Here is a 20124-nt window from a genome sequence, read left to right on the forward strand (position 1 = left end):
GAGCGGCAACTGGCTCTGACAGACTGGGCTCTTCTCAGCAATGCAAGGATCGAAGGTGACTCCGAAAGACTCACAATGGAAAAACGCTGCTCACATCCAGACAAAGGGCTCTGGAGTCTGAACGCAGATCGAAGCAGGTTATTTGCTCTCCTTTTCCTTTGTTGTTCTGTTTTATTGCTTCATTCTTGTGGTTCCTCCCATTAGTTCTAATTGTTCTTTACATCATGACTAATGGGAAAATACGCTTAATATGAATGTATAAGTAGAACCTATATCAGATTGCATGCAGTCTTGGGGAGGGGGAGAAAATTTAAAACTCAAAATCACATGGAAGTGAATGCTGAAAACTAAAAATAAATAAATTATTTAAAAATAAAAAAGAATTACACGCCTGGGTCTTCGATAGAAGACAGAAAGGAAGAATGCCCACACAATGGAGGACTTCTGGAGGCAAGGACGAGGAATGTCAAGGAAAGGGTGATACAGATGGGCTGGCGAAGGAGCTTATGTTCTGAAATGAATGCAACATCAGAAACACAAGGCTGCATTTGGCGACACTGGGACTTCATCCTCCTTTGATGGGTTCTCATTGGCGCAGGGGGCATTTAGCCTGAACCTCAGCAGGAGCCACAGTTCTGGGTTCTACTCCCAGGCAGTGGTTCTGCACAGAGGAGCCCAGACTAAAAGAGAATATTCCTACAAATAAGAGTCTCTTTCAGATGCCAACAACTGTCAGAACTCCCAGTTCTTGGGTCAGCAGTAAACAGTGATTGTCTGATAGGTAACCAACTCCACTGACTTTGATTAGTTTGAGATAAGAACCCTCACCAGCTGGAGATAAAGGGAACTTTATCTAGAGACTTCAATCCCCTACCAGAAGGTTAAGAGTGCAGTTACTCTGACAATGAGATTGCCAGGATGTGATAAGTGGTCAGATTCATTCTGTCCTAAAGTGCGCACAGTAAATAGTCAATTAATTATAATGTTTCAGGTATGGGTATAAACTCTATTGCAGCTTTTTTGAGCTTAAACGAAAGGAAATTGCATATACTTCACTAGATGTGTGAGCACAATTTCGAAGATTTAAGAGGAAAAAATATTTGCCAGAGACCAGGCGGCATAATTAATACAATAGCCAATGAGTCATTGGCAACAAATTGGGAGAATGAGAACTATGAAATTTTAACTAGCACGAGAGGCCAGTATGTCCTTGTTGTGATCCAAACAACAGCCTTTCAAAGCTCGACCAGGGCCCCTCAAAGCACAAATTCCTTGGGGGAAATCAAAGAAAAAAGAGACTACATGCCAAAGGCTGAGTGAAGATTCAATGAAATGCCCCAGTGAAACAGGGACCAGGCTCTATTTTGAAGGTGATAGTAAAGAGAGAGTGGAGACTGAAAAGTTGTGGCAACGTGGCGGTGGCATGTAAAGGAATCTAATATTTACGAAGATACTAAAGGAGAATCCAAGCTGACAACTCTCTGACCCAACTATTCTGTCCCAAGCTGCATTGGAAAGGGTATATTCTTCAAAGATCCACACCCAGTCTCACCCAAATGCCTGCTCTACACACACGGTTGGAGACCAGCATGCCTGAGGAGAAAGGTGTCAAAATGCGCTATGGGTCACTCAAACAAACTAAAATATAATTGGGAAGTGTTGAACAAAATAAATAAAAAGGCAATAAGACAAAAACAACGTTAACGTGAAGTTTTCTGAGTCAATACGCAGCCAGGGATATGTTTCTTGATTGACTCTGACACCACTGCCTTAGGAGATGGTTAAAGAAGTTGCTGTTGCCAACAGAACTCATTACCTGGTGACCAGTCCTTTACCTTTAGATTTTCACCAAGAGTTTTTTGCTGGGCCTTTCCTTGAAGACTTTTCCAGCCTAGTGGGATGGAAGGTCCCAGAGCTTACGTGAACCCAGGACAGTTTGCCCCGATGCCACAGAGAGGCAGCAGAGAACTTTAGCTATCATGTTAGTGCAAGAAAAATCCTGGTAAATTCTCAAAGTGAGCTATTTTCTCCTAGATTCCACTTACCCTAGCCCAGTAGCGAAAAGCTAACACCAAGGGGGTTAGGACAGGCTCTAGCTTGCCAAGAGCAGCAAGCAAATCAGTTGTGAGGCATGCCACATCATTTCCAGCGCTCACCTTACAGGTTAAACCACTGTCAAGAAAAGAGAAACAAACTTAATTTTAATCACCCAACACCTTGGACAGTCTATCACACCCAAACCTATGGCTATCCTTCTGATCTCATATCATTTCAAAGTATAAGAAATTCCCCCAAAAGCAAACATTCACCGAGTGCAAAGGCGCCAAGCACAGATGCAAAGATGAAAAATGGGCACCCCCAAAGAAGGAAGCCCTTCCTATTACCCACCTGATCTGTACGACGGCCTTACTTCATTGTCATCTTGTCTGGGCAAACTTTCAACAAATATTCATTTGTGGGTTATGTTAACACACCGAGCCATCTACCAAGCTGGGTGGTGGTTTAAATGGTATCTTTAAAGTACCTAGAGTTTCATAGCTGGAAGCAATCTGAGCAATCATTGAGTCCAAAACCCTGATTTTAGAGGTGAGGAAATGTAGGCCCAGAGTGGTCTAGTGACTTCGCCAAGGCCCCAAAGTCAGTAGCAGAGTCCCACAAAGAACACAAAAAGATCTCAGATTTTAAAAGGATATTGGTCAGCTGATCATTTCCTCTGTCTTTCATCTTTCCTAATCTAACTCACTAGTTGTCTCTCTCTCTCTCTCTCTCCATATCTATGTATGTGTGTATATGAAATCCCTTCTATTCAAAAAACTTCTTCCCTATCATCACAATTTATTGCATGATCTAACCTTTTTCCCCCCTTAAAGTTCATTTTCTATAGTCCCAGCTTTTGTTATCACTCCCTTTTACTTTCCACCAGGCTCATTTGTGTGTATATATGTTACATTTCCCCACCTCCTCGAAGGTAAGAACTGGGTCATTTCTCATCTTTGAACCCCCAGTGCCTAGCACAGGAACCAGCACAGTTAGGCACTTAATATCTGCTGGATTGAATTATCCTTCGAACAGTCTCTTGGCCACAATGCCCCTACAAATCCAGACTTTTAGGGAGTTACCTGGTCTTTTCTTGAAGACAAATTATTTTCAACCACAATGGGATAACTTATAGCCTTTCAAAAGGATATGCTGTGAAACAAAAGCAGGGGTGGGAGTAGGAAGCATAATCCAAGGAGGTTAGTGAAGACTTAATTGTTTGGGCACCTCTGCCCTTGTTGCCCCCTACTCTGTGCACAATGATCATTCAGGGTTGATATTTTGTTTTTTCATACCTGATTAGAAGGTCAAAGGACACATCAAAGTTTCAGCTAACGACAGGACACTCAAACGTAAGGTTGATGACTTACGTATACCCTTTTAGAAAGGCCTACTCGCCCAGAAGCGTATATCTTTTGCTAAAAAGTGCATTATTTTTAGTAATTGGGACTAGCTTCTCAGAGCGGTTCAGAGACCCAAAACGGGGATTTTCTTGCTTATTCACTATATTGTTGTTCTTTAGTTAAAAGAAAAAACCAATTCCCACTTTTTTTATCTGCCATCATCACAACCAACCTCTTCACATCTTTGCAAAAGACAACAGGAACTTTGGCATGGAAGTCAGACTCCACCTCTGAGTATAATGCTGATAAGGAGAAACAAACAAACGTAAGCAAGCTGTGTAAACAACAATTTAAACGACATATTCCTTCCAGAATCTCATTAGTGATTTCTCAAAGATAATTCACTTTTCATTATCGGCACTGGAAGACTATCACCTTTTTCTCCGTACTTGCTGTGCAAGGAGGAATTAGATCAGGAACATTATAGAAATTCTCATCAAATTTTTCAAAAGAGGAATCCACATCCATAAAGGATCAACTATTTTCCCCGTCCAAAGTGCCCTCTATTTTGTTAAGCATGTTTTCTGGTAAGAACTGAGCTTTCTTAAATCGAAAAAATAGCCCACAAGAAGCCCGTGGTGACTACCTACAATGAATGGGTTAAGAGTTTAGGCTTTCCAATCTGCACGCAAACAGAAAGTTGCTAACACTGCTATACAGTTAAAATTCCTGCTGTTGCATGGACCCAGGTCCAGTGGCACCAATATGGCCCTAGTACAAACAGGATGTTGCACATCTGTCTATCTCCTTCCTACAGCCCTCCACTATAGACCCAATGCCCCAAATATACAAAAATGAGTGACCTGGCTATTTTATTTTCAATTTACAGAAGATATCCAAAACTGGTCAGAATAAGCTGGGAGAAACCTGGACTAAAGATATGTGATGCATATTTATATATATTTTGCTCTACAAAATCCTCCTGATTTTTCCAGAAAAAATAAAAAATAGCCAAAAGGAAGATAAAATCTAAAAGGTAAAGGAAGTAGTTTGTTGTAGTGGCGGGGAAAGTACTGAACCTGGAGCCAGGACATCTGGGCTTGAATCCTATCTCAAATTGTGGCCTTAAACTATTGGTACCTCAGTTTCTTCAACTATAAAATGGGAATGCTATCTGTAGTATTTCCCTTCTAAGGTAACTGAGTCATTTCTATTATTATTATTATTATTACTATTAAAGATAATGACATGAAGTAGAGGAAAGAAAGGTGTGTAGAATCATGCAGGTGACTGGGCTGATGGTAGGCATACAGTGGAAAAGAACAGGACAGGGCTAAGGAGATGCGGAGCTTGGAGTGGACGGGCTTTAGAAAGGTAACCCCTGAGCCAAATGCACATCTTTTTTTACTAAGCACTTTAACCAAATTTAAAAAAAACCACAATAAATCAAAATGTGAAAAATAATAGTCACTGAAAATATCTTTACATTTCTTAAAATCAAAATTAATATATGAGATGTTAAAAGCAGCTTCTTGTGAACAAGGATCATTTCATCCTTTGGCTCTGTGTCCTTAACATTTAGCATAGTGCCTGGCACATAAAAGGCACTTAATACATGTTTGATTGACAATAAATATTGTTTGATTGAGAGGCTCAAGTATCCTGGGAAGGGCAAAATGAGAAAGTAACCAGACACACTCTTTAAAAACAGCTCACAGTTTGTTTTGGGACAATTTGTGCTGAGTTTTGGGCATACAAAGACAAAGACTGTCTAATTAGTATATAAAGTCTTCCTTAGAAACAGATTTCCTGACCAATTTTAATGGTCGTTCTGCAACCCAGAGCAAATCAGAAAGATGAGGCACATTTACTGTGTGTGCAAGATTATGTTTTCAGTAAAGCACTAAACTAGGTTAAATCTGGGGTTATAAAACATCTTCAAATTCACAGAAAAATCTATTTTCCGTACTGGCACCCCTCCTCTTTCAAAGTCTCTCACTACATCCCTCTTTTCACGATTAGAACTAGTTATCTTTTTTGGCATAAGGACTTCTGCTTTGACAATATTCAAAATAAACAATCAAAAACCCAAATGGGGGCAACTTTTAACATTATTGCTTTAATTATACTTACTTTTGACTTTTCTAGGTTGCAAATAATCTTTTCAAGAGCTAGCATAGCTACTATTTAAATCCTAGGATAAGTGAACTGAAAGAAATAAATGTTTTATCTATCCCAGGACTCAAATGTGCTAGGGATATGAATTTTAATTTTGTTAGCTACACAAGCAATTTAAACTGAAAATATTCTAACACACCCTTCTTTGGAAAGTGTCAATTAAAAAAGAAACTTACCACAGTTTTTTAATATGTCAAGCACCTGAATCAAAACATCTGGGTGACTCATCTAAAAAAATTACAAGGTAGAATCAATACAGGTTTACAGTCCAAATAGCAGAACATCAGAGTAAACTCAACTCCATGAAAGGGCATTTTAATATAAAATTACTGTCATTATTTTAATTTAAAATTATAGAAATGAAAAGAAAATCAATGTGTTTTATGTTTTTATTTACCATCTCAATCACAGAAGTACAGTTAAGCAAATTTTGTGGGCTTGAGTATTTTGCAGAAAGAGAACTTGACTCTACAATTTCGTTGCAAAAGCAAAGGGGACAGTCAGTGTTCTGAATGGTTGTTAGGGATGATCTGAGTTGGGAACTATCAGCAGACTGCCCAAGAAGCTTACCACCAAAGTCTGCTCCCAACAACAAGCTCGTCAGTGCTGATGTTTAATATCTAGTACACTGCTGTTAATGAGAGAGATGGAACAGAAGCTGTGACAGACTCACGTTCTCCCTGAACCAAACTTCAAAAAGGTACATTTTCTGACTCAACAAATCTGATTTCAAGATCCATGTACACAAATGATTAAAGAAAAATCTGCTCCCTGTACACAAGCCAGGCAGTGAGGCAGAGCATGAAAAGGCCTGCCCCTGACGGTCAGGAGGCCTAAGAGGAGACACCCCTTGAAGGTCAGGGGATCAGCCACTTACCTCTCTGGCCTCCTCTGTAGGTCCAAAAGGATAATAGTCTAACCAGACTCCCATAGCTTTGTTGGGAAGAAAGCTTTTTGTCAACCTGGGAGTGCTCTCTCGAATGGTGAGCCGTTGCTATTATGATAATAATGGTCAGCCTCTACAAGAGGGCGAGGCACCCACTCAGCCCCCTTCTGCTTAGGAGCATCTGCACAGAAAAGTACTTGCAGGACTCAGGCCTAAAGAGGCTACTACCCTCCTTACTTTGGGGAAATTTTCACCAAACAAAAGCAACGCAGAGATACTAAGTTCAGAAGACCATTGACAGGGTTCTTTTATGGCTACTTACCTTGGGTGGAAATTTTACATCTATATTAACATCACTGCTTTTAAAAGCAAACCTAGTCAGAGAGGAGCCATACAGCCTAAGCGAACAGTCTGGAAGACAAGAGAAGTGCATTAGGCATAAAACACACAAGATAATGGTGCCCTAAAGAAATAACAGCAAACGAACCACAGACAAGCTTTTCTGTGTCTCCCTTCTTTCACAGGTGAACTCTGACAGGCCACAAGACCAAGCAGTTCTATGGTTCAGCTACTGAGGCAAGGCAGCTGAGCATCAAACTGCAGACTTTAATGTTATTTTCATTAACAATTTAACTCGGAGAGAATGGAAAGCTAAGGACACATGCGAACTTGGCTACAAACCACTGAGGTTCTGACCATCCAGCACAGAGACTATTTACTATACATAAGAAAACAGCACATCTGGGCTAGAAGAAAAGCCAGGAAGACTCAGTGTGGATGAGCTGTTCAGTGCTGAAGTACAGCCACATCATGAATAACCACCAATACCAATGACTGCAACGGGGATCTTCTAGGATGCCGTGACTGCGAGTCTATTTAGAAGAGAGGTAAATGGGGGAAAACGGTACGGCCCGGACCACCTCACACTTAGTCCCAACGGGACCAGTCTGAAAGACAACACACATTTAGGAGGCTGAGGATGAACGGGGCAGCCTCTCCTCTGGCTAAGGTTAGCGTTAACAATGATTAGCTTTGGAAAGGTGAGGGAGTTCTCCCTAAACCGTGATTTTGTCTCAGTCTCTTCTTGATGTAGAAAAGCTTGACTTGTTATCAAATGTTTGCAAACGATCTGGCTAAGCCAAAGAGGTACTGGTAATTTTCTCTTTTGCATTTTTATAATGTCTGTATTTAAAACTAGGACAAAATTCACCTATTAGGAAAACCCTTCCTATTTCCAAGATACATGATTGGGTTTGTGAGTGCATCTGCCCTGCTGGTGTCAAGCACAATACTTCCAGGCCTCAGCAAACTCTTTCATGAGTTGCTATGACCAAAAACAATCATCACCTTCTGCCAAAGGTTCTGATAATGAACCTTCCTAAACTTAGTTAAAGCTGATTTTTTCAGACACCAGCCCCATGGGCCTGCAGCCAAAGCCTTGCAGACTGGCCAGATGGACCAGAGCCTCCTCAAGCCACGGGCAGAGCCCTAAGGCCCAGAGATGTACCATCGTGAAGGAGGAATACCAAAGGTGCCAGGACCACTCCGCCTACACTAACCTCCCAGGATCTGGCTAGCCCCAACCAATGTAGGAGAAAAACGCTTCAAACGCTTGAACCCGCTAGTTAATACAAATTACAGTGATAACTAAACATTTCTTTCCCAATCAAAATCTAATCAATCATCCATCTTCTCATCTCTTGTGTTTTCTTCTGCAGAGTTCGCCCATCCCTTTCATTCTGAATCAGAAGTGGTCTCCACTAATGCCTCACTCACTGGGGCGTGCTATGGTGTGGTACGGATGTGACCCTGGGTCCTTGACGGCTCCATGCTAGTGCGACGCCATCTTTGGCATGCTACATGAGGGAAGGAGGCACTACTCAAGGGTCAGTCTAGCTAAGCTTGGACAGTCTCACCACCACATTGGCCGTAGGGGGATGAACTTTTCAGTCACAGCAACTCAAAAAGGGCTCTTTCTCAGTGTAAAGAAGGGGCTATGTGACCTGTAGGGAGAGGAGGAACTTAGGGATCAAAAGCATGATCTTACAACTCCAATCTTGAGGACGCCTGCTGGTAAGGCAGGGATACCTTCTAGCAGACACACATTTATTTACTTAAATTCTCTCTTTGTAAAACAGAAACTTAAAATGATCAGCTCTTCACAATACAAAAATATTACTCTCCTTGGAGTCCCTGCAAGGCAGAGAAAAACTGCCTTTTAAAGCAAAAATTCAAAATAAACCCTTTTTTTAAGATAGAGAACATGGAGGAAGAAGAAGATGAGAGGTTCTGTGCCAGGCCTTAGAAGAAGAAATAAAACGCCCTGGTTGAGGATGATGGTGATGACGATGAGCGACCCCCTGTACCTGGTAAGCGCTGCTGCACAACCTTTTCCATTTCGGTCACAATTTCCTGCCGGAACCCAAAGTCAGTGTCAGAAATTCCTTGTTCCTTTGCTGCTTGCATGAGGGTGGAGCTCAAAGCAGCCAGCTGGGCAGGAGAAGGGGGTGGCAAGGCTCGGAGTTCATTTTCTTCCTGCTTTTCCTATCAAGGGACACAAAATTACAAGGTGAAGTTATGAACACAAGAGGCAGCGTGAAGCAGCCTAGAGGCCCCTGAGTTTGGAATCAGAGGGCCTGGGTTTCAGTTCAATAAACATTTATGAAGTGCCTACTGCGTGCAAGGCCTTCTGCTAAGCACCAGCTATGAATCCTGTTTTATTACCTACTAACTCTGTGACTTGGAGCAAGTCACTTAATCTCTGGCACCTCAGTTTTCTCATCTACTAGGGTGAGGGGCCTGGACTAGATCATCTCTACCTAAGGGCCCTTCCAGCTCTAAATCCTATTTCCAATTCAATTCAAAAATATTTACTAGGCACCTACTCAGCACCTAATAAGCTTAAAATCCAGCAAGGAGAGGCAACATGTACATACATTAATATGATAACATCAAGAGAGAGAAAGCCAAAGGCCTCATAGAGGAGGTGACTGAGCAGTGCTCTGAAAGAAGCAAGGGGCTCACAAGGGTCCAGGTGGAGGAGAGAGTGCATTCCAGGCACAGGAGGCAACAGATGGAACGTTTCACCCAAGGAACAACACAGCAGGCCTGACCAGAAGAAGGCCCACGTGCAGAGGAATCAAAAGAAGACAGACCAGAAAGGTGAGAGCCAGAGGAAATGTCAGGGTGAGAAATTCCTATTTTACTTGAGAGGCAATAGCACAACATTAAAGACTTTTGAGTGGGGGGCAGGGTCACATGGTCAGATATGTACTTTGGGAATACCAATTTAGCAGCTATTTGGAGGATAGTTTAGAACAGAAGGGAAGGGTTAAGCATTTATCTAGCACCTACTATGTTTCAGGTACTATGCTAAGAACTTTATAAATATTATCTTATTTGATCCTCACAACATCCCTGTGAGGCCCTCATTTTACAGTTGAGGAAACTGAGGCAAACAGAGGTTAAGTGACTTGCCTAGGGTCACACAGCTAGGAAGTATCTGAGGTTAGATTTGAACTCAGGTCTTCCTGACTCTAGCCCCAATGCTCTTATCTACTGAACCACCTAGCTGCCTCTAGAAAGGGAAGAGACGACGCAGGGAAACCAATTAAGAGGGATTGCAATAACTTGAGGAGAGTATGAATTAAGGTAGAGGCCTAAAAATGGGATGAAGAAGACAGAGGCAAGAGATATTGTAGAGGCAGCATCAATAAGACTTGGAAAACTGGCCACAGGGACTGGGAGAAAGGGAAGAGTTATGGACTCTACAATCCGAGGGATCAGAAAGATGGTGGTACTGTCCACAGAAATGGGCACACTGGGAGGAAGAGTGGGTTTGGAAGGAAGGAGGAATTCTGCTGTGCATGTGTTTTGTTTAAGAAGATGACAGGAAGTCTAGGGAGCACTGTCCAGTAGAGAGCTGGGAACCTGGGACGAGAGACAGAGAGGACAGGGCCCAGGACACAGCCACAGAGGCATTCACAGTTAGGGAGCAGCAACGGCAGGATCTATCTCATGAGAATTTAGGTCAGTCAAACGAAGTGAGAGAATCAAGAGAAGACAAAGTCAGAGAAGCCAAGAGAAGAACACTGTGGCCAAAAGGCAAGAAAGGTCAGAAGCAGCAGCTAGGTAAAGGAGGAGGGCTGAGAAAAGGCCAGTGGTTTGAGCAGTTAAGAAATAATCAGCACACAGAAAAAAACTGTACATGGTTTTGAAAAACTTCCTATTGCACTGAATGATATCAGAATGCCTCATTCTTTGCCTCAAACTACCAGCATAGCAGGTGCCACGGAGCAGGTGTTTGTGTTACAGATAAGACAAGAAGACTTTGTTTCGGCTGCAGCTTAATGTCCTGTATTGTAATTTTGACATGATCCAGCTGCAAAGTAGATACCCTTGTCCCTAGGGACAGGGGAAAAGGGCAAACTTTTCTGAAAACACTACATACGCACATCCCCTCTGATGCCAGGTGACTCTGGGAAAACCCAGGATGGTTGGATTTCATGCTGGAAAGTACCCTGGAGACCATCTAGTCCAATCTCCTCATGGCAAGCAGAACAACATGGGGGAGGCAGGGAAGAGGTTAGTTCCATAGGAATGTTTGTATATGAGCAATAAGCAATGTGGTAAAGAGAAGCAGACAAGCTCAGGGAATTAATGGCATGGGGAAAGGTGCCAACGCTCCCTCAGATCACTGCTGACCACCAATGGTGGGCACCTCGGGCAGCTGGCTGTCATTAATGGGCTATCACCAAACCCCACCATAATGACATCATGAAGAAATAACACTGGTTGGGGCAACATTACACATTCTCTGCCTCTGCACAATGGATCGCCACTTGGTTTACAGTAATGCTGTCTGAGGCACTTCTGACTGGCAACTAGCTTTTCTCAGGCTGAGCCTAGACCAGACTGTCACAACTGCTCTACCCTAAGAGAAGCTCCAAAACTGAATCGAGCCAAAGAGCTTAAGGGGGACGAGACTGACCATGACTAACTCTACATACGATCCAGGAGGAGAAGAAGGGTCCCAACGTGCTTGTGACAGAGCTCCCAGCGCTAGTCCTGCCTCCAGGCAGCCCGCCCCCAGAGGTTAGTTCATTGTTAAATTAAAATTCTCTCTGTCATGAAAGCTTGGCTAAAGATGAAGCTCACCTAGCCTTGGGAACTCTAAAGCCAAGGAAGCAAGATAAGTCCCTTCTTTAAAGGTCCTTGGGTCTATCTGCAATTCCCAATTAGGTATGCTTCTTGGCCAAGCACCTAGGTTTGCAGGCCCGCCTTTCTTCTTAAAGGGTTCAACCAACAGGGCATATTAGCAGCATGTTTAATGAGAAGATGATGCAAGAATACTTTAACAAAATTATTTTCACCTACACATAATGCTTTGTGTAGACTGGATCCCACAGGACCACAAACAGCTGACTGGGAGGTGGAAAATTCAGTGGGATGAGCCAATGGTCCAGTTGTTGGGAGAGACATGGAAAGAGCGAGCCAGGGATCATTGGATCTGGTGTTTTTAATAGATCTCTGCTCTCATAGTGTTGAGTGATGACAGGTTCAGATGAATGAATAAATGAACGAATGAAAGAAAAATAATGTTACATGACATGTTCTGAATAGTTTGTTGGGTAGTCATGGAAATCAAATACAAAAGGCAGTAAGTACCCAGTACAGAGCTAAGGAGGTACATTAGAGGTACCACTCGAAGTAAGGAGGCAAATTCAGAGACAAATCTTTTTTTAAATAGTTACCTATACTAAATTATTACCAAAAGGCACACAAAGTCTACCCCCAAAGATCAGATACCAAGTTTACCCATGTGGAAGAAGCAGCTGTGGCCAGAACAACAAAAAGGCCATTAGCCTGTCCCTTCACACCTTTTTTAATTTGATGACCTCCAGCCCGGAGGAGGGGCACCCTGCTCCCTATACAGGTCCTCCTCCCTGGCCACATGACATAAGGAGGGAGCAGGCCACCACGTGGTGGACTGCTGCTCCTAGGTAAACATTCAGATTTTAAGAAAATGGAAAGTGATTTGATTGGCCTTTGAACAAAAACTTGAATGGGACATTCTTTTTTGACGTGAAAATTTAAGAAACAAACAACAAAACTTACCGTGATGTTTTTCTTATGCCGTTTCTCTTTTATGTGCTTATGTGCTCCCTGGATATTTTCAATATGAACTAAGCATAGTTTGCATAGATATCGGCAATTGGTGTATTCCGGGGAGCGCTGAAAGAGAAAAGTAAAAAGGTAACAGAGGACACGAAGCCTACAAAACACCCAAGCTTGGCTGTTCACATCAAACTTTCAAATGCACTTTTCTTAAGGTTACAAAGAAGCAAATTTACCAGGAACAAATTTAGGAGACAGAAAAGTGAAATTTCATGGGGAGAATTGTCACGTTCTGCACTTGTGTGGAGAAACTCACCTGCCCCAGTAGAGGGTGGGGAAGATGTGGTCAGCAAACTGCTCATGTGCCCAACACTCCAGGCCCTGGGGCAGGTACTGCTGCCCACCCATACTCAACAGTAGGCCCCCGCCCTACAGCATGGCTGACACGCAGCACTGCAGCTCAGGCCAGATGGTCATTCAGGGTTTTTAGTAACGGTAGAAGTAAGAACAATGCCCCCCGGAAGCTGAGCTCAATCCGCACCATCCCTTAATACTGACATTGTTTTTCCAGGCGTTAGCCTGACCTAATGAGGTCCTCAGAAGGGACTCTACTGCAACATCCCTCAGAAAATTAAACATTTTAGAATGTAAAACTGTGGATATCAAGGACCATTTCTAAATCTGTCTTCATTTATACTCTTGACTGGGGGGGGGGTCAAGAATATAGCCTCAAAAAATACTTCAGGAATCTATTTTGTAGTAACATAATAGTAATGATAATGATCGTTACAGATATAGTTGGTTCTACCAGACCTAAGCAGACGGTATGTGTTTGTAGGAAAAGAGAAGAAAAGAATGTGGCAGGATTGCCCAATCTAGATCAGAGAGTGTAGATCTAGAGCCAGAACACCTGAGTTCCAATCCTGTCTCTAACACCTATTAGCCATACGATCAAGAAGAAATAATTTATCTTGAGACTCACTTTCCTCATTTGTAAAACAGAGGCCACAATAGCTGTTGTACTCCCCAATTCACAAGGTAGTTGTAAGAAGAGTGCTTTTATCAATGGGAATATGGATGATGATGCTAGAGATCCCTGCCATGATGCAGAGATGTCTATGACCTGCTTCCCATGTGAGTACCATCCTCCTCACTCCTCCCACCAGGCTGCCACTAGAGCCCATCCCTCCTTTGGAGAAGAAACATGGTGGAGTGAGAAGACCTAAGTTCTGAGGGCTACTTTCACCCCTTTAGGCTCAAATTTCTCTCTCTTACATACAACACCCTCGCTCTGACTACCTCACAGGGCTACTCAAAGGACCAGGTCAGCTAATGCAGACAGAAAACCCTTGCGAAGTTGTGAGACATTGGTTATTACATCAAATTCTATGGCTCTGTGGTAGATGAGCCAATCAGTGGCAACACAGGATTTATAAACCAGAAGAGATTTGGGAAGGGTGATCCTGCTGAGTTTTAAAAGGCAGAAAAGGGAAGGCTTCTTTTCAGTTCCCAACACTCTGCACGTCCAGTTGGAAACATGGTACGGGTTAATAGGGCAAAAAGGCCTTAGAAAAAAAGAAATGAAAGGACAGAAGAGGGTATGGGTCTTTGGAGGTAAATCAATCAATCAGGATACTTTTATTAGACTCCTACTAAGTGAATGCCCCAAGCCAAAAACAAACCATATCAGTCTCCCTTGCCATTTCTTCTGGCCCAGCCCTTTACCAATCACAACTTTCTTCCTCTTCCCCAGGAATATACCAGGCTGCTTTCCACTGCCAGAACCCAGAGAAGAGCTGAGTCCAAAATGTGAGATGGGTGGGGCAGAAACACAAAAAGAGCAGTAGGGACACTGTGTTTGGGGTCTCCTTCAATCTGGAGGCCTTACGGAGCACCCAAGGCCTTCAGTAAGGCTGGCCTCCCTTTCCTATCCTCCCTTCCCTCTCCTTTCCCCTCTCTCTTCTCTCCTCTTCCCCTTCCCTCCCTTCTCTCTTCTTCTCTTCCCACCCCGGGGTTAATTGGCTAATCTACCATTAGTTCTGGCCTCCCCCACTCCAAGTTGGACCTCTTCCAGCTGAATGAACTCTTCTTCCCCAGTCCTTTCCTCAATTATCAGGAAAGGCCACCACTCCAGCTTCCTCAGACTCCCACTAAGAACTCTCTCCCCTCATGATCTGTGTCCAACACACTGGTCCTTCATCGTTAACTCAGTCATTAGCCCCCCAGTTTGTCAGGGATGAATGGCAAGGGAGAAGGCGTGTCTGAGTGAAGGAGGCATACAAAGAACACAAATGTGTGGAACCCAAAACTACTCCACAAGAGATACTACCCCCTGGGGGGACAGGAGCACAGCCCACCCTGGGAGGGACAGCCATGCAAGGAGAAGAATGAATGAGAAGCCGCGCAGCCCCCAGCCCCCAATAAGCCAAGGAAGATAGTCTACTTTTTCCAGTCGAAAGATGTAATCGCGCTCCAGGCGCTCCTCTGCCTGCTTCAGCCCCAGCTTCTGCTCCGGGGTGAGCATTGACTCATCGATCGTGGTGACATTTTCCAAGTAATCCAGCTCTGAAGGAGGGTCTTTCGTTGGCTCAGCACTCTTCATTTTACCTGGAGAAGGAAGCCAAGCGGGAAGTCACTGTTACCAGAACCACTGGGCAGTTAAGGAGGAGGAAGAAGAGAGCTGCCACTTCCTGAGCGGGGCACCTGCTGACCCATTACAGGGACAGTGCTGTCTGGGAGCCACCCCACACTGAAAGACCTAAAGCAGACTCAGGGGGACCTAAGTCACCCCAACACAGCACCAAGAATGACACACTTTTCTAGGGGGCTTTAAGGTTTACGAAGCACTCTCCCTGCCAGGCACTCACTGTGAGATAAGCCTCACTGCCCAGTTTTACACCTGAAGAAACTGAAGCTCCAAAGAGTCCAAGGGGTTGCCCATGGTGATGTAGGAGCCAGGATTCAGACTCAGGTCCCCACCCAGTCTCCTCACACTGCAGCTCACCTGCTGCTACTTCTAGAGCCTCCATGGAGTTCACCCACACCTGGGGGAGAATGTAAAGGGACCCCAGAAAGGAAACACAAGCTTGAGGTGAGTGGCACTGAAGGTGCTGCCCTGCTCCTTTTGGCCCTCCCTACAGGTAAAGGTCATAGCCCAAAGCTCCAGAGATGGACACCACAAGCACGAGAGGAGAGGGCCGAGGGAGACCCATGCGCGCTAGAAGCCAAGTAACTGACTTGTGCCAGGTCACACAGCAAGTTAAGAGAAGAGCCGGGCCTCTCAGCTTCCCATTCAGGGTTTTTAAAGCAAATAAACTACAAAGTGAATCAGTAGCAGTAGGATTTTGGGATCAGAGGCTCCCAACATGAGTTCAGACTGTCCTGAGCAACACTGGGCTCCAAACCACGCGAGTTCCTGTCCCGCTGTCCCCAGCCCTGGACAGGCTCCCTGACACCCAGTGTCTTTAGCTCTGGTGGGCTTTCTCTTCACTGACACAGGTCAAGACTCCGAAGTGAAATGAAATCCATCACCCAGTGGCCAACCTTCTGTGGATGAATGCTCTCGAAGCAGATCTGGTTAACCCTTAGACCCCAGACACATGTTCCCTCAGGCTTGGAAGGAAGTGATCTTTCTCGGGTTCTGCGCACGGCAGGTGCTTGATCAACGGCGTTGACCTGACCTCCCTTCTCCAGTGTCTGACAGCACTCTGCCTGAACTCTCCTTGGTACCTCCCTTCCTCCTCTTCCTACCGTGACCCTCCCCCGTGTAACCTCCTGCAGAGCACGGCCTGTGGCATGCCTCCTTCTGCATCCTAAGAAATGAACAGAGAACCTCCAAGAGTAAACAATTTTTGACCTGCTGTTGTAACCGCAAAGTATGACAAGAACTACAGAGGATTTGGGGCACAAGAATGTAAGCTCCCTGGGGGCAGGGACTTAGCACTTAGTACAGTGTCTGGCACATGGGAAGACTGTAATGGTTGATCTCTATCTTAGCTCTGTTACTACTACGTGACCTTAGGTAAGTTATTGTGTCATTGGGGCCTCAGTTTCCCCTTCTGTACAATGAGGTGGGCTGGACCTGATGATCTCTGTACTCAAACTCAATACGCGTCCAGCTGAGGACTGCTAGAGCCTGGGTTCTGCCGCCCAGTCTTCAAGAGCCCAGGGTCACTCACCAGCCCTAAGGCATCTGAGCAGGACCTTAGAGGAGGTAAACAGATGCAACAATTTATTTTTTGATGGTGGAGGAGACAATAGGGAGGAGGAAATACTCACTGTAGAGTCACTTTTTACAAAAGACGTTGCCTTAAAATTCCTTTTAGAAGTAAGCTTCACTAAATTAAAGTTCTGATCTGAGCTACAAAAATTCAATCCCATGTGCCTTTTCAGGAATCTATTCACTGTGTGAACAAGGGCTCTGTAAACTATCCTCTACTCCAGGATACTCAAAAATACTCATAAATACTTGGAGGTAAAAAACAGGTGCCTGTCCACACCAAGTTTCCAAGTCAGACCTAATGGTGCAGATGTAACCAGCAGAAGCCTTCACAAACCAATTTGATTAAAAGCTCAAAGGTTCAGCTGGGTTACCCAGGCAACTAGGCCCACAGCAATGAGTGAAGCTGCTAGGTCATTTGTAGAGCCCAACCTACTCAAGAACGTTATTGATCGCTGTTGTTCCATTTAAAACCATGTTACAACAGAATCACACATCTCCGGCCCCGCCACATTCCGGTCTGAGTTACCTGAATCTCTTTCTGAGGTTAAAGAGGGCCAAACAGGAGGGTAGTGCTAATAAGAGTATGGGAGAAAGACGCCAAGGTGGATAAAATGAGGGGTGGAAACAGTAACACCTGTGAGGGAAACTGTAGAGAGAGGTAGAGAACATGGGACCAGGCGCCAATGTCAGGGCTCAGGAAAGCTTTCCTGCTTCCTCGTAACTGGATCAGACTCAATCCCTAGCTATCTGGCAAGGAGGTCCGACTACACTCTGCTTAAAGTGAAATGTCATTAATTCAGACCCCATTAATTTGGTTAGATGATTCTTCACTATGTGGAAAAAACAAAAAATATGATTAGCAAAGCAAAGGGAGTGTCAAGAAGATGCCAGAGCAGTCATTTCAGAGAACAGAAAATTCCTCTGTGCATTTGTTTACAAACACCTGCTCTCTCTAGATCCCCAGAGACAGAGAAAGACCTCAGCCTGAATCCTGCCTTCCACAGGCTTCGTGGGAGCCAGGGCACTCTCAGATCCCATTTCCTCATTTGTAATAAAGGAATAAGAGCACCTACATCTCAAGGGTGTTGAGCAGCAAATGACAGAAAGTGGATAAAGTGCTTTGCAAACCTTAAAGTGTAGTATAAATTTAAGTTCCACTAGAAAAACCTGACAATCATTTTTTAGCCCAAGTCAAGCTAATAAATGTGCCTATGCTTGAAAGTAAATAAAACTGCATTTTAAAAATATTATTCAATTGAGAATTTTCACTAGTTCTGTTCAGTGGACTTGGAGTCAGGAAAACTGAGCTTTAGTCCTGGCTCCAACACTTCTGCCAACCATTCAACTTTAGGCAAGTCATCTCCCACCTCCGAGCCTCAGCTTGCTCATCTGTAAAAGGAGGGCGCATTAGATCAGATACACTCTACGGATCTGGTCTGTCTGAAGGTTTTATTGAACACAGAACTCAGGAACACGTGTGTTCATTTGTATGTCCATCCAAGTTAAGTAGGACTGTTTCCTTCCAATTTCAGCACATCAGTAAAGCTTACCTGGGACAGATGTATTATTCAAGATTCCAGAGAAAGTGGCATCGAAACACTCTGGAGACATGGCCAATGTATCATTAAGCAACAGCTGGGTTAATTATAAGGCTAAATGGGGTGCTTAATGCATCCAAAATAAGATTTAGAACTAGATAGTTCTCAATGGAGTTGGAAGCAGTTTCTACCTAAATGCTACGTTTGTTGAAGGCATTATTACTCAGGTCTCTATAGACTAGAAAGATATGGAATGATCAAATGATACAGTTCACTTTCCTCTGATCCTTCATCCCACCAAAACCAGAGGCAGCCTAATACAGGGGAGAGAGAACAGCGTTTGGGAAGTCTGGACACCTGTATAGCCATGGGCAAGTCACTTCCCCCTTCTCCGAGCCTCAGATTCATCGTCCATAAAATAAGGACCTTTCCAACCCCAATACTCTAGGAATCTATTTCTAAAGTAGTTTAAGGGTAATTAAGTTTACTAATTATGGACAAATTTTAAAAAAAACACAAAATCAGGACCAAGCACTATATGTAACACAGAACTGCACGCTTACTAAGGACCTAAATTAGGTTTCTAGAATATTTTTCAAGGTACAAAGTGAGAACCAAAAATAATCTTTAAGATCAGTTAAAAGTAACACATATGTAGTAACTAATATTCAACACTTAGATCTACTATGGAACTGAATTCAGCTTTAAAAGATATATATAGATATCACAAAGACTTCTCTTTGTAAACAAAGGTAATTAAATAATTAAGAAGCAATGCAAATTAGAAAGCAAATTTTTTTTTTTGCTTTTTATTGAGGCAATCAGGGTTAAGTGACTTGCCCAGGGTCACACAGCTTGTAAGTATCAAGTGTCTGAGGCCAGATTTGAATCCAGGTCTAAGGCTGGAGCTCTATCCACTGTGCCACCTACCTGCCCCAGAAAGCATTTCTATAGGAAATTTTCTTTCCCACCAAAGAAAAGTCACGTGCAGTGTAACTCCTACTTACTCAAGTCATCAGATTTGTCTTCTGTTCCTGAAATGCTATTACCAGAGTCACTAGTATTATCTGTACAGGTTTTTAGTTTCGGAGAGCCTGGTGCAGTTTCTAAAGCTGACTTCCCTTTTTGTACAGTAGGTAAAGTTTCTTTATTCACATCCTTCTCAGAAGCAGAGGTGCTTGGAACATCCTCTTCGACCTGCTCAGCTCTCACTGGCTTCACGCCTTCTCCAGTCACCAGTGGTCCTGGTGACTTTTTTGCTTTGCAATGACTTTGATCCTGAAGGACAGATCCCAAGTTTTTTGTGCCTGGGACAGATCCCAAGTCTTTCGTGCCTGGGACAGATCCCAAGTCTTTCGTGCCTGGGACAGATCCCAAGTCTTTCGTGCCTGGGACAGTAGAGGTATTTACCTTACATGATTTAAGTTCTATTTTTTCTGTACAAACATCATTTTGTTTATTTTTTTTATTACTGTTCCCACTTGGAGAACTTCTTCCAATGTCCCTTACGACCCTATCATTTCTAGGTCTCAAATTCTGATTGGCTGACGCTCTAGGAGCTTTGCTTTCTTCACAAACAACCCGAGTAGACTTCCTTGGTTCATGATTTCCATTTTTAGAGCTTGTGGACTCTTCCATTATTATGAAGACCTGCTTCTTTTCTCTTGAGATACCTTAAAAAAGATGATCTCCAGTAATCTGAGTGTCTTTCAGTCCAGTTTAGGCAAGCAAACTGTCTGGTGGAGAAAAGAATATTAGTTACTCAAAATGTGAAAATAACAACAACAATGATAATCATCTGAT

General features: G+C 43.5%; 1 protein-coding gene across 7 annotated transcripts in view; it reads right to left on the reverse strand.

Moving 5' to 3' along the window:
* The window catches only part of TUT4 (terminal uridylyl transferase 4), a 70175-nt gene that overhangs the window by 36483 nt on the left and 13568 nt on the right, over nucleotides 1-20124 (reverse strand). For 4 of the 7 annotated variants that reach the window (XM_020987781.2, XM_020987782.2, XM_020987785.2 and 1 more), the window contains exons 3-11: nucleotides 19329-20057; nucleotides 15005-15168; nucleotides 12562-12678; nucleotides 11821-11973; nucleotides 8811-8988; nucleotides 6767-6855; nucleotides 5735-5786; nucleotides 3613-3682; nucleotides 2046-2172 (exon numbers count right to left, since the gene is read on the reverse strand). In XM_020987781.2, the coding sequence (XP_020843440.1) occupies nucleotides 2046-2172; nucleotides 3613-3682; nucleotides 5735-5786; nucleotides 6767-6855; nucleotides 8811-8988; nucleotides 11821-11973; nucleotides 12562-12678; nucleotides 15005-15168; nucleotides 19329-19959 (1581 nt within the window). In that variant the 5' untranslated portion in view covers nucleotides 19960-20057. The remainder of the gene's footprint in view (nucleotides 1-2045; nucleotides 2173-3612; nucleotides 3683-5734; nucleotides 5787-6766; nucleotides 6856-8810; nucleotides 8989-11820; nucleotides 11974-12561; nucleotides 12679-15004; nucleotides 15169-19328; nucleotides 20058-20124) is intronic. The other 3 variants (XM_020987784.2, XM_020987783.2, XM_020987780.2) reach the window with 2 other exon arrangements.

This window comes from Phascolarctos cinereus, unplaced genomic scaffold (genome assembly GCF_003287225.1).
Source record: "Phascolarctos cinereus isolate Bilbo 61053 unplaced genomic scaffold, phaCin_HiC Scaffold_5;HRSCAF=322, whole genome shotgun sequence".
Lineage (NCBI taxonomy): Eukaryota > Metazoa > Chordata > Mammalia > Diprotodontia > Phascolarctidae > Phascolarctos > Phascolarctos cinereus.